A 14,443-nucleotide genomic window follows, 5' to 3' on the forward strand; every position below is an offset into this window, starting at 1 on the left:
AAGATCATAAAGAAATCATATATGAAGCATCGGTATTTCCACAATTACAGCATACACGCAATTTCCCAAGAGGCAGATTGTCTTCTTCAATGTGCAATTGTAATTTATTAATCTCGCCATTTTTATCTAGTTATAAAAGGCTGTATGTATTAAAGATCATAAAGATATATTCTGTTATATTAAAAGTATTTAAACAAACCATTACATTTGTATATTAACTATCCATTACAGTGGCTTATTAAGTGTCATTCAAATTTCATTTATTTTTAGCAGCCTGAGACAATATTAGATTTCTGAAATATCACATTTTAAGGCAAAACAAGTATTCATTGTCTGGACAGAATGAGCTCCTCAGACTATGGAAACTGTATCATAATTTTAACTTCATCATTTGTTATTGATAATGATGAGTATTAAATGTTCATTCATAGTGTACTGAATTTCTCACTACTGTGCAACGTTTCATTTAAAAAGAGTTACAATACCACACAGGGGCATTTTAAGTGTTTATCATCAAATTCTGCATTAACCTTTTCAATTTTAGCACAAAAAAATCGACATAATTGTAGTAAACAGAACCATATCACCTACTGCACATCCTCAGTATGCATAATAAGTCATGATGTTACATACTGTAGTTCACACTCTTCTACAACAATCATCTATGATCTCTAACCACCTCTAACACCTACAGTCACATTACCGCTACAAAGGTTGATCAGCTGATCCACAGGATCTCAGATGGTGGAATAAGGCCTTGTTTGCTTTGGCATAGAAATGAATGATGAATTAAGGCAAAAGGAGAATTAGCAAGTCCACTCATTGTAGCATGTCGCTTATGCATGTTTGCACTGCGTGTAGGAGTTATTCTGCAGTTGTGGTTGTTTTATTTGCATTGAGCGTCTGGTGTTTATTTCAGAATACGCGTGGGTCGCCAACTCCGCCGTCTCGTGGCCTCCTCTACAAAAACAAATGTGCTCGAGTGTCACTGAGTGTCGTTCTTACTGTTGTTGTTGCTCTTAAGCTGTTGTAGCTGCTGGGCGATATGTTCTTTCTTCTTCCGTTGGATCAGGTTGCCTCCGGCAAAACCAAGCAGTCCACCCCCCACAGCAGCAGCGACCCCCGCCACTTTAAATCCCGCTAAGAGTCCCAGCGGCCCTCCTAGCACTCCCCCTACCACTGCACCCGCCACGGGCAAAACCGCCATCTTCAAACGAGCCGCCTGTGAACAAAAAGCACATATATATGTATATATGTTAAAATGATTGTTGTTATTATTATTAAATAGTTAATTATTAAATTAAATATATTACATATAAAACAATGATCACATATAGGTCTAATAATAACAACAATAACAACAATAATAATAATATATATATATATATATATATATATATATATATATATATATATATATATATATTATATTTATATATATATATATATATATATATATATATATATATATATATATATATATATATATATATATTATTGTTATTATTGTTATTATTATTATTGTTGTTATTATTAGACCTATATGTGATCATTGTTTTATATGTAATATATTTAATTTAATAATTAACTATTTAATAATAATAACAACAATCATTTTAACAAAACCAACAATTATTATTATTATCCTGGGTATGATAATTGTTTCAATATTAAACAAAAACAATGATAATACAAATGATTTTAAAATTATTATAATTCAATTATTATTTTACTATTTTTAATAATATTATTAGAAATCCTCTCTATGATTTAATTATCTGTGTTTTATTGTACACATTTCTGCATGTTTGTTGTACCCCATTAATTTTTTCAAACATGAAACAATACAATAATTTTCAATATGCTTTTTTTCTTCATTATATCATGACAATTATATTCATGACATTTTTTACTTCTAAAAAATGTCAAAAAAAAAGAATTTAAATTGTAAAATAAAATACATGCTCACTATAAAGAGGTGTGTTCAACTTATTGTGTGTATAAATTACATTCTGTATGTATTTTTGAGCAGATTAATACAAATGAGCCTCATTTCACTGACCCACATGCAATGTGCATGAAAGCATCAAACAGGTGAGAAAGGAATCATTTAGGTGGCATCAATGTCCCAAAACGGTGTTTGAACTAACGCATTTTTTCATGTGCTATTTTTCTGATAATCAAACAATTATAAAGTCTTTCATGTCCAGTTTACAGCCAAACAGAAACATATGCAGTCATAAGTAAACATACGCAAAATATTAATCAGAGATCTGGAGAGAGAAAAAAAGCTTCTATGAAATTGGATGTGTACAGATCAAACCAGACCTGGTAAATTAATTGATATCACCTTTAGCCAGATTCTTTAATTAAGTACAACGAATCAAGCCCCCTAGCGTGCACACATACACACACACACACACACACACACAAACACAATTTAATTTGTGTGAATATACGTAAACTTTAAAGGCAGGGTTGGGCATCAAATGGCACTTTCTCATCTCTCCTTCAACCTCTCTCATGCTCTGGTTCTCTGTCATCTAATCATCTTCACAAGGCAGGGCTAACCGAGCTGTTAATTATGTCTGGAGAGAGAGATTGAGGAAGTAACTCATGTTATTTGGATACTCCTGAGCCAGCACTTTAAGGACTGACTCTGTGTGTGTTTGTCAGAATATCTATGTCTTTAGCGGTGTGTGTGTGTGTGTGTGTGTGTGCGTGTTGACCACCCCTTGTCCTTTTCAGCAGTCACAGAGGTGGGTCCACTTTCTACACAAAATGCTCAATAGAACTGCATTAACTCCAAAAAAGAGAAACATTTCAATTGAGACTCAATCAATAAAACACATACAAACGCACGATCGCACGCAAACACACACGGCCCATGCCTCCATGTTTCGCCCTTCCCTTGCTTATTCTGTCAAAAGTTGGCACTCTGCAGCGTATATGTATGTGTGTGCATGTATCGAACCCCCAGCAGGATCTCGAATGCTGTTTATAAACTCTCTTTAACACTCTTTAGACTTGCACACGCTCACACACACATCAACTCCCTGTGAGGGGCCAGCCAACACACATCGATCCTTCTCCACTCCATGCCTTCCGCCACCACTGCCACTGCTCTCTCCCCCCTCTCTCTCTTAATTGTGGTTTCCTTGCGCTCTGAGGAGGATCAATGGCCTGATTGCGGGGTAGGCCGGGTGAAGCAGGGGGGTAGAGTGGAATCGATTCCCTAGCAGGAGTGTCCCCTCTCCCCTTACCTTTCCTAGGCTCTGAGTCCCCTCCTCCACATCAGCAGCTGCTATGCTAACATTGGCCTCAATGCTGTCAATCTTCTCCTGCTGAGTCTAAGACAGAAAGACGCAAGTTACAGACTGTCCATACACACATACAAACTCCAATATATGTATATAATTTGTATAGTATATCTAACATTTTATATACACACACACACACACAATGTCATATGTTTTATGTATATGTATATATATATATATATATATATATATATATATATACACACATAAAACATATGACATTATATTAATTCAACTGTAAATGTACTAATGCATTACTAGAATCAAAGATTTTACCTGTTAATATTATTTAATAGACCTAAACTAACATGAACAATGAACAGTTGTATTTTAATTAACTAGCATTAACAAAAATGAATAGACACAGCAATGCATGTCTTGCTCAGTATTAGGTAATGCATTCAATAATGTTATTGTAAAATGTTATTTACGTTTAACAGAAAATCATAATGTGAGTGGGAAATATACTGTAGGAGTTGCAAGTGGTCACAATTTCCTGTTATCATCAGTTCTGCTGCTGCAGTTACAACATATTCATTTATAAAAGAACAAATAGTACTTAGAACAAATATTAGTTTATAAAATTTAAACTTTACATTTTGTATTGTTTTAGACAAGATAAATACAACATATAAAATCGATATTTCATACTTCAAGATATTTCAAGTGTTTATATGAAATAAATTCTTAACTTACACATAAATAAAAGTGCCATATATTATAATTAAGAATGTACAATATTTAGAATAATGCAGTTTAAAATAGTTTTATATGGTGTGTCAAACTGCAGAAAAGGGCTGACATGTCATATCAACTGCCCATATGTGTTTACAATCATTTAATAACCAATAATAAATACATAAATAATTAAATTATAAATTATATATAAAATAAATAAATACATTATAAATAAATCAATCAATAATCTTTGAATCCCATCAAATATACAAACACCTCATAAATAGTATAAAGCAGACAAAGACATGCTAGGTACTGTAATCTTGGTAGTGGGTAGCTGGGGGTTTAAGTGCTGGGGCAGAAGGGAGAATGGGAGGGGGCTGGTTGTCGGGGGTAACTGGGTGGTCTGTCGGAAGCTTATGAAATATTCAAAGAATGGCAGCTGTCTCTCTGTCTAAATCAGTGTGAGCTCGAAGTAATCACTACACACAATTGCATACGTAAACACACACACACACACAATAGAGAGGGCTGGAAAATCTTCTTTAACTCTCCAGCACAGAGTTACATGAGCCTGGCACCTGCGCCTGTGTGGCATGTGTTTGTGTGAAAAGAAATCTGTATTTGCATTGCTCTCTGCAGCTCATGGCGACTGTAAAGTTAGTGTTCTTCCTCCGCTTCATTTTGAAATAATTTGTGTGTATGTAAATGTGTCCTGAGTGTGCTTTCTCAGGGCTCAACAATAAGGACGCCCTTCGAGAGTTTCAGATCAGTTGATGGACCGTCTCTATCTAACCAGTGCTCCACTGCCACTAAATCTTACATGTGTTGACCCTGTATGTGTTTTTATGCCTTGCAGACTTAAACATTTGGTTTTCTGACATGTAATGGACATTGCTGCTTTTTGACATTTTATTCTTTAAATGTCACCAAATGTTATGTAACATAGATTAGGTTTTGCTGATATTTCAAGATTTACAATCTTGAAAGCATCAGGAAGAATGGTGTGAAAATGGTACAAGTATAATAATAATTAATGTTTCAAATTGCAAACCATTATTCCAGATCATATACTGTACATAACGGACAGACTATGGATGGATGGATGGATAGCTAGATAGATAAACCACTGAAATTGTTTTACTGAAATCTAATTTCACTATTACAATTGACCTATCGGTAAGCCCCTCTCCTCGGACGCAGATGACCCAAACCCAAACAAAACGGAGCAAAATGTCCCAAAGCATTCCCCCCAATCCCAATGAAGACAAAACATTCATTTTCTGGTTGTCATTCTCTTATTAAGTTACATTTTTCATCAGCTCAAGCAGAACGTTAATGTCATATTGTGCTTCAGCAAGGTACTTTGGGCTAAAACTTGAACTAACGTTAAAGTTAGTGAGTAGGCCTACATGCTAATGTACAAACCTAAATAGTGAACTGTTCTCGCATCTTGAACAGTGTAGGGCAAAAACAAAAATCGAAGGTCTCTTCATATTAAACTGGTTAAATGTAATCGTACCCTGTGATACATGAAGAGTGTTGATCCGGGACATTGTTATCTGCGACTGCGAACGTAATGAACGTATCATGAGGCTTCTCCCGATTGCATTGTGATCCGTAAACCCTCCGTATATAAAAATCTTTTATATATCCCTCCATGGCATATGTAAGTCCCACTTGAATGGTGGTCCAAAATTTTTCAGAAAGATACGGGCACAAGGTTTCCACACTGACTGCTGTCACCTTAAGACAGTTAGCAACTGTTTGTCTGAGTTCACAACAGTAATTAAGGGGGTCAGGGCTTATCGATAGGTCAATTAAGCCCTATTTCTGTTGGTTAAATAATGGCACAATTCATCATCATCAGTGGAGGACAAGCCAAAACACTCATCACTAATCAAAATCCTATAAGCATTTATTTATTAGTCATCCGCACACACCTTACCTCCTAACCCTGTAAACAGACTATTTTAAGACCCTCACTAATGACTGGGCACGAAAGCTATTGATGGCTTTCTTTATCTCTCCTCCCTCCCCTCAGGAGTAGAAGATAATCAGCACCGTCTGCTAACAAGCTGCATGGATACTCAAGAGAACACACAGACCTCCTGGGTTCATCTTTGGCTCAGTGTGAACGGATAAACTATACTGTGGGTGTCCTCCACAGAGAGGCAAGCGCTAATAAGGCTGGCTATCATGTTATACTTACCCCCATCCAGATCCCATCATCGTTCCCCAAGAGTGTCAAGTGATTACTGACAGTCACGATCAACTGTTACCGATATTAAGCTTTTGTTTTGTAGCCATGAATAAGCTTAAAGGAGCTGGCTGAATGACAGGAATACATACTCAAAATACTAATATTAAAAGGAGTAATTTTGAAGCATTTTTCCCTTAAGTTCACTATTAGTCAAGGGCTGGTTTTGCAACCAAAAATGTCTCATTGTAATGGGAAACATTAATTTTAAAGCAGTACATTATTACATTACCTATGCAGAACCTATGTAGTACAATTTATTAACCAAAACTAACCCTTAACCTAAAATTTTTAATTCTGTCATTGTTTACTCACCTTCATATCATTCCAAACCTGTATAATTGTCTTTCTTTGGTGCTACATAAAAGAAGACATTTGGAAGAACACTGATAATCAAACAGTTGCGTTCCCATTGACTTCCATTGTATGAACAAAATATATGATGGGAATCAATGGGAAACTATCTATTTGGTTACAAACATTCTACTTCAAAATATCTTCTTTTGCTTTCTGCTGTAAAAAAGAAATTAATTCAGGTTTCTAATAACATGAGGGCGAGTAAATGATGACAGAATTTAAATTTCTGGGTGAACAATCACTTTGAGAATGAGGGAGACAGACAGACAGTTTTCCAACTGCACATTGTTCTAACAATGGCTGCAATATCGCATGGCTTCTCATTAATCCTCGCTGGTTAGCACATGGCGGACAGACTGTCACCAATCTCTTTATGTCTTCTCAATCACACACACACACACACACACACACACACTGCTGGGATCAATACCAACTTGCTGGCTCTCAGGAGACAATGCCATTTGTCTGACAGCTCTGCCAAACCTAAGGATTTTAGTCACCACCTTTTATCTTTTTTTCTTTCTTTCTTTCTTTCTTTCTTTCTTTCTTTCTTTCTTTCTTTCTTTCTTTCTTTCTTTCTAAGTAAGCAAAGAATGAATCATTTCCATAGATGTGTGATACTTACATGAACAAGAGTGGCAAACTCATTCACTAAACCATTCAGCTCCAGTAGGTCCTAAACAAACAAACCCCAAAAGTCACACACACTTAAAAGTATTTGTATTCAAATATATTTTAGTGTTTGTAAGTGTTTGTGTGTATTACCTCAGCTAAAGAATCCCAGGACTCAGCGGCGTTCTGTTCTGGAGGGATTTCAGGCAGGAGCAGCTGTGTTTGGGTGACAGGAGAACCAGGTACACCTGTATCACAGTCTCCTATATCACATAACATAAAAGAGAAAATGCTTGCAGAAAAATAATAATCAAAACACATCTGGAATAACTAACACAGATGCTCTCAGAAACACATACTGTGCAACGTATCCGATGCAGTGCTGGTAGTTTTGTAAGAGTCTGCACCAATAGTTGGAGCATCCGGCCTACTGATTGCATTCGAGTGAATCCGGAGGAACTCCTGAATGGCAGTGGACGCTCGATCTTTGATTGGCTGAACAAGTTTCTCCAGATCTTCAGCATCAGCACTGCGGACCCGCCCACACAACTTCTCCATCTCCCGAAGGTTCGATCGCAACTGCTGCAAAGATGAAAAGTCTTCGTGATAACCGGATCCATGGTTTCGTTCAAAACCTCAATATAGTATTTTCTACTACACAAATTTGACCTGTTCAATTGAGCAAAAAATGTGTATAAAACAAAATGGAATATATAAAACTGTGAATGATAGTTTAAAATCTTAGCTGAAATCCAAAACTGTTTCACACTTTTTCTCTCCATGCAAGTACAACAACACATTTCATCCACTGCCAACATCTCAGTGTTGGTGTGAGTTTGCAGAAAGAGTTGGTGAAATAAAATAAAAAAAAAACAGTGATTTCCCATTGATTTTCTGTGACCTTTACAGTTGTTCATGATTACTGGATAATTTTTTTTTTTTTTTTTTGTAAGAAATAATTCTACAGAAAATGCTGGGAAATGATTGTATTTGATGTGTCAAACTTATTTTTATTATTATTTAATTATTTATTTTGTAATGAAAACTCCAAACTACTGTCCTCTCCTCATGGTCTTCATAATATTTGACAAATAAAATATTATCCCCAAAAAATCTAGGGGAAAATATATATTACTCAAAAATGCTCATGATTTTTCCCAATACTTTTTAAGGTTTTTCATTATACAGGCCTAGAAATCACAATTTCAGAATTCTCAAAATGTTCTAGGTTTTCCATGTGCAGAAGCACCCCGTGATTATTTAGTTTCTCATTAGTAACGAACCAGATGTTGATGAAAACCTGAAGCTATACATAAAACGTACTGGTGCTTCTCATCAGCTCACATCCAGAAGAAACATCTAGTAGGGATTACAGATCAATTCATACGTACTGAATCCAGAGGGCCAAGCTACCAGCCGGCCAATCAAAGCTTTCAGCTCAACTGCTCTCATTTCACACCCTGAATAACCATACTCAGAATCAATGATTTACATACACACAGAACACTAAAAGCATTACTAATGAACGCAGCTTGCTTTGTAATATAGGATGGGGACACAAAAAGACAGATGAAATTAATCTTAATCTGGGTCAGTCCACCCCACCCCCCAAAGCTCCTTCTATAGGTGTGTGATGAGAGCAATCTTAGGGGTTTTTCTCTCTTGCTCTCTCTTTTTCTGTCCCTGGGGAGCTACTTTAACAATGTCTGTCTTGTTTCCGTCTATTGTCAGTCGTCCACATCTCACTGACACAGAAACACTTGCAGGCTCTCACACTAACTGCAGTGGTGGACACAGGAAAGCTCTCTGGCATCTCTTGGGGAGGACAAAACCTGGGTGCTAAGGTCACACACACACGGCACGTAACACACTCCAAGAACTGCCCCATGAGAGACCCGGACAGACTCTCAGAAACATTAACACACAGGTTACATGCTTGTCTGGCCATTAGGTAGAGAAAAAACATCACACGTACACCATCACGTACACCAGAGACCTGAGTCAAACATTACTTAGTATATATATATATAGACATGTCTCACAGCTGTATCAGCATAGGATGAAGGCATGTTATAAGATATTTTATCAAGTTCAGAGAAATTTTGAATGTATAGATTACTTTCTTTTCATTTCTGATTAACCTGCATTGAACCTGATCAACATGATGACGTTTCACCCAAACATGAAAAATTTGCTGGAAATGCATCAACCCTCATTCCATTATTAAGATTTAGATGAGTTCGCTTCTTCATTGGAACAGATTTTGAGAAATTTAACAATAAATCACTTGATCACCAATGTATATTCTGTGAATGGGTGCCGTCAGAATGAGAGTCCAAACAGCTGATAAAAACATCACAATGGTCCACAAGTAATCCACACAATGCAATTTATGTTATGTTATTACGTTTATGTTTTATCAGCTGTTTCAACTTTCATTCTGATGGCACCCATTCACTTCAGAGGATCCCGAGGTGAGCAAGTAAAGTAATGAATGCCATCTTAGATGGCCTGAGTTTAAAAACATTTTCAACAAATTGTCCATTTAGGTGTGAACTCCTCCTTAATAATGCAATGTTGTGTTTATTTTATTTTATTCTTTTTATTAATTCAATATTTAAAAACTTGTTATATATAGTAGAATGTACAAGCTGCTCTTTATCATACAATGAAAGTGAATGGTGACCATGGCTGTCAAGCTAGTTTTCAAGTTAACTATTATTAGCGATTTAAATGTTAAACTACGGTAATTGTATGGAAGGCAGCAGAGGTGAAGATAACAGAACTTCCATTTTTGGCTAAATAATCCCTTTTAACTGTGCCAAAATTATGTTAAGATTTATTATGCAATTTAACCATGGCAACAGCCTGTTACATAAGAATGATTTGTCTGAGCAACATTCCACAGTGCCTTATGCCACATGGGAATATTCTCAAACCAGTTCACTACCCTGAGAAAACCAACAAAAAAATGGAGAGATATTTTTTTCCAAATCCCACTAGCTGTTAATGTTAATTGTCCCACACTTTGCAACCCTGACTTTTCCAGTCATCTCAACAGACAAAGAAAAACTACGGAAGAGCATATCATGTTGAAAACAGTTGTGCTTCTTAATATTTTTGTGGAAATCACGATGCAGGATTCTTTAATCAATAGAAAGTAAAAAAAAATATTTTGCACCATTACAGAAGATGTCTTTACCATCACTTTTGATCAGTTGAACACATCCTTGCTAAATAAATATTTCAACTTCTTTAAAAAAAACAGTGCTATAGTTATTGTCGATCATCGAAATTTCACATTTAAATGTGCATGTAAAATAAATAGCATTATTGCAATTTTGTTGTACCTGGACGGTGCGGCTGGAGTTGATGTGCTCTTGGTGGAGTTTATCCCACTGACTGTTTCTCTGAAACTGTGAAAAGGAAGCTTAGTTAGTTAGACAGCTTTATCTGTTTATGTACATTTAATAAAATCTCCTCATGATCACAACCCGGTAATTCACAATCATCTAGGTTTGGATGGTTCTGCATGATCCCCCAAACCCTTATTATTCTATTCTATGTTCCTCAAGCAGGCTGACCGGGAGAGATTTCAGACACACCATCAGCTATTCAGCACCCGGCTCCCTATGGTGAGCACACACACAGACACATGGCTCTCTCTGTTGACCATATGCTGAATTGTGGGTGTGATGTGCTGGGCTTTGCTGTCGATGTTCATGTGTGTGTGTGTGTGTGTTTGTACCTTTTCTATGTTGTGTTTGTGCTGGTGCAGTCTCTCCAGGTCAGTGGGAATGGCCACTTTAATGAATTTCTGAATGGGGGGCTCCAGGCGCAGAAGCGGAAGCTTTCCAGCCTCCTCCACCATCTTGACCGTCTCTTTTGACCTCTCTTATAAGGTCACAGGCTTATACGAATCCATTCACACTTAGTCTTCCACTAAAAGACAGAAAGAGAGAATATGACAGTTATACCATATAGGAAATTAAATGCTTTTTTATATATAAAAAATAATTATAGTAAAAAATGATTAAAGATAATACAGTATTAAGTTGTGGGAGGGGAGTTCCGGGTAGTTTTTCTCTATCAGAAAGTAAAATAAATGAATTAACAGTTCTGAGTAGCATCATGGTACAATGATAGCAACAGGTGGTAATATTACGGCACATTTGATAAAGGCTATTCCATGGTACTGAATTTATAATTTTGTAACATATTATTTACATTGTTCTCTGAGATACTTCACAGAGTATTGTCCAGTGCTATTACCATGTTATATGTATAGAAAATTATTTAACGTCAAAAACATTGTGTCAGATGTCTTATGATAAGACTGTTACGATATCAGTGTTAGTTGGCAGAACAGGACTGTGTGTTCACATTCTCATGCTCAACATAATACTTTTAATAAACCATAATAATACAATCCCTAGGGCTAAAAGATGAGTTTAAGTTCAGCTAGCTTGCTAAACTCCCTCAACAGTGACTTTATTCAGCTCTGTGATTGAAAACCACATACTGAAACTGACTTTTTTCAGTTTCATATAAGTCTTTGCTTACCTGTCGAGAAAACAGCGGAGCCCTGCTGTAAGTGATTTTAGTCACCGTCACTAACTTTGTGTTTGTAAACAGTTTCGCTTTGTGCTTTGTGCAACTACAAAATGTGTCCGGCTTTAATAGGCTCTTTGCGGAACTAAAACAGTTTTAAAAGATGGAACGTGCAGGTCAACTTTATCATCCAGGAGATAACACACTTTACAAAAAATGTTTAGATACGAAAAATGCTAATTTGTGAATATGAAAAAGCAAAGCTAAATAAGTACGTTTTTTCTGGAAGAAGTAAACTATATAATATTTAATGTCCACATTTGGACTTGAAAAGTTATTTACAATACTTATGAAATGTTTATTTTCAGATTTTAGCATTATAATCAGTGGAGAGAGAGAGAGAGAGATAGATTTGAAAACGTGGAATTTCTTTTTTTTCACATTTCAGAACAATAATCTATAATGTCAACTGTACAAATATATTTTAGATCATAAAAATGTATAGGCCTACTTCTTACCTGATGTCAGAGATGTGGAGTGTCATTTTCACTCATTGCCCTTTCTAATTCTAAGCTGTCCAAAAATATCTTCATACAAATCATTATGCTCAGTGAGTTATGTATATGGAAAAACGTACAGTAACTCTTGCTATATCTAAAAAAAAAAAAAAAAAAAATAACATATTATTATAGGATTATATAGGATTATAATTAAGAGATCATCAGAAAGTGATTAGATAATGTTAACAGAATTGTATTACATACTTTGCAAATCCTATTCCAGTCTATAGCATAGTATGTATATTAAATGTGCAAGTAATATTAGTTACATTATTTTCTGTGTATGTAAATATATGAGGACTTTGAGTGGGTTGGGTATAATTGAGGTTCAGACACACTGCCCACACCTGCTCTTCCCTCGCGCACCGATGATCAGTGTTTCCAGCTTTAGGGAACACCAATGGATTAACCACATGTGAGCACTGAGATCCAACCAAAGCCCAGTGTGTGCTCCCTCCCTCCCTTTCTCTCTCTCCCGTTCTCTCTCTGGGAATCTTTATTTCTGTATCTCCCAAAGGCTTTTTGTAGGTTTATTTTCCAGCTACACACATGCACAAACAGAAAGACACAGAGAGAGATGTAACCACCATCTCATTTCATAAAGAACCTACAAAGAAATCACCCACACAACCAGCCAACCAGAGTGAAAAGCCACACTGCAGATGACAAGTTTCTTACGTTTATTTTTCAGGTACAAACCACCATATTTACATGACTGATAATCACTCCTCCGCTCTTCCACCGCTCTCCAGTTGACTGATTACTATCACAACAATAAAAATAAAGAAATGAACCTATAAATCTACAAAGAAAAACTATGTGTATTATTATTTGTTACTTTCTTTGTGTATTTTATATACATATTCATAATAAAACAGTTTTTGTTTAACAGTCTTGGATCCTATATATATATACTCACCTAAAGGATTATTAGGAACCCATACTAATACTGTGTTTGACCCCCTTTCGCCTTCAGAATTGCATTAATTCTATGTGGTTGATTCAACAAGGTGCTGAAAGCATTATTTAGAAATGTTGGACTTTATTGATAGGATACCATCTTGCAGTTGATGGAGGTTTGTGGGATGCACATCCAGGGCACGAAGCTCCGGTTCCACCACATCCCAAAGATGCTCTATTGTGTTGAGATCTGGTTACTATGGGGGCCATTTTAGTACAGTGAACTCATTGTCATGTTCAAGAAACCAATTTGAAATGATTCGAGCTTTGTGACATGGTGCATTATCCTGCTGGAAGTAGCCATCAGAGGATGGGTACATGGTGGTCATAAAGGGATGGACATGGTCAGAAACAATGCTTAAGTAGGCTTTGGCCTTTAAACGAGGCCAGGAGATTCAGGAAATTGTCTTGACAAGGACCACACCCATAAATGCATTGAAGCAACTGCCATTTGATTGGCTGATTAGATAATTGCATTAATGACAAATTGATAATTGACTAATAATCATTTAGGTGAGTCTATATATATATATATATGGGCCTACATAATATCATAAATTCATTTTCTTAAATATATTACTGTTAAGAAATGTATTTTTATCCAGCATCAAATTGACCCAGTAAATCATTATGTTATGAAGTCATGAAATTAGCTGTTCTTGTTAACTTTCTATTCAGCAAAGAAAACTTTCCACAAAATACAGTTTTCAATATTGATAATAATAAGAAATGATTCTTAAGAACCAAGTCAGCATATTAGAATGATTTCTGAAGTATAACGTGACACTGTAAGCATACTACAGTAAGCATTCAGTGTTTCAATCACAGAAAGAAAGTACATTTTGAAATATATTAAAATAGAAAACAGATCTTCTGAACTGTAATCATATTTCATAATATTGTTACGGTTTTTACCATATTTTTTATCAAATAAATGCAGCCTTAAAAGACTTTTTAATCTCAAAAACATCCCAACCAAAATCTAACAGACACAAATTCTATGATCTTAAAAATCAACAAGACACTGATTGAGCAAGACATTTAAAAAAAAGAGAGCGTGAGATAAGGACATTAAGACAGAAAGAAGGAGTGGGAGGATGGAAAAACTGAAAGTGTTTGCGGTAGAATCTAAAAGGGCTTTTGAG

The 14,443-nt window shown here is 35.7% G+C and overlaps 1 protein-coding gene across 4 annotated transcripts; it reads right to left on the reverse strand.

The window, feature by feature from the left end:
* Positions 1-235: 235 nt before the first annotated feature.
* LOC128030654 (syntaxin-17) lies at positions 236-11,922 on the reverse strand. 4 transcript variants are annotated; one of them, XM_052618455.1, is made up of 9 exons: positions 11,791-11,887; positions 11,274-11,313; positions 10,976-11,169; positions 10,578-10,643; positions 7,635-7,809; positions 7,381-7,490; positions 7,241-7,291; positions 3,264-3,350; positions 236-1,222 (listed from the first exon to the last, which is right to left on the reverse strand). In XM_052618455.1, exons 3-9 carry the CDS (start codon positions 11,096-11,098, stop codon positions 986-988), a joined length of 849 nt encoding a protein of 282 aa, XP_052474415.1. In that variant the 5' UTR covers positions 11,099-11,169; positions 11,274-11,313; positions 11,791-11,887; the 3' UTR covers positions 236-985. The 4 variants fall into 4 exon arrangements, with proteins under 4 accessions (XP_052474415.1, XP_052474414.1, XP_052474413.1 ...); XM_052618454.1 differs by having other exon boundaries at positions 7,587-7,806; positions 11,791-11,886; XM_052618453.1 differs by having other exon boundaries at positions 7,587-7,809; positions 11,791-11,883.
* Positions 11,923-14,443: the final 2,521 nt, after the last annotated feature.

The sequence above is a fragment of the Carassius gibelio genome, chromosome A16, assembly GCF_023724105.1.
Source record: "Carassius gibelio isolate Cgi1373 ecotype wild population from Czech Republic chromosome A16, carGib1.2-hapl.c, whole genome shotgun sequence".
NCBI lineage: Eukaryota > Metazoa > Chordata > Actinopteri > Cypriniformes > Cyprinidae > Carassius > Carassius gibelio.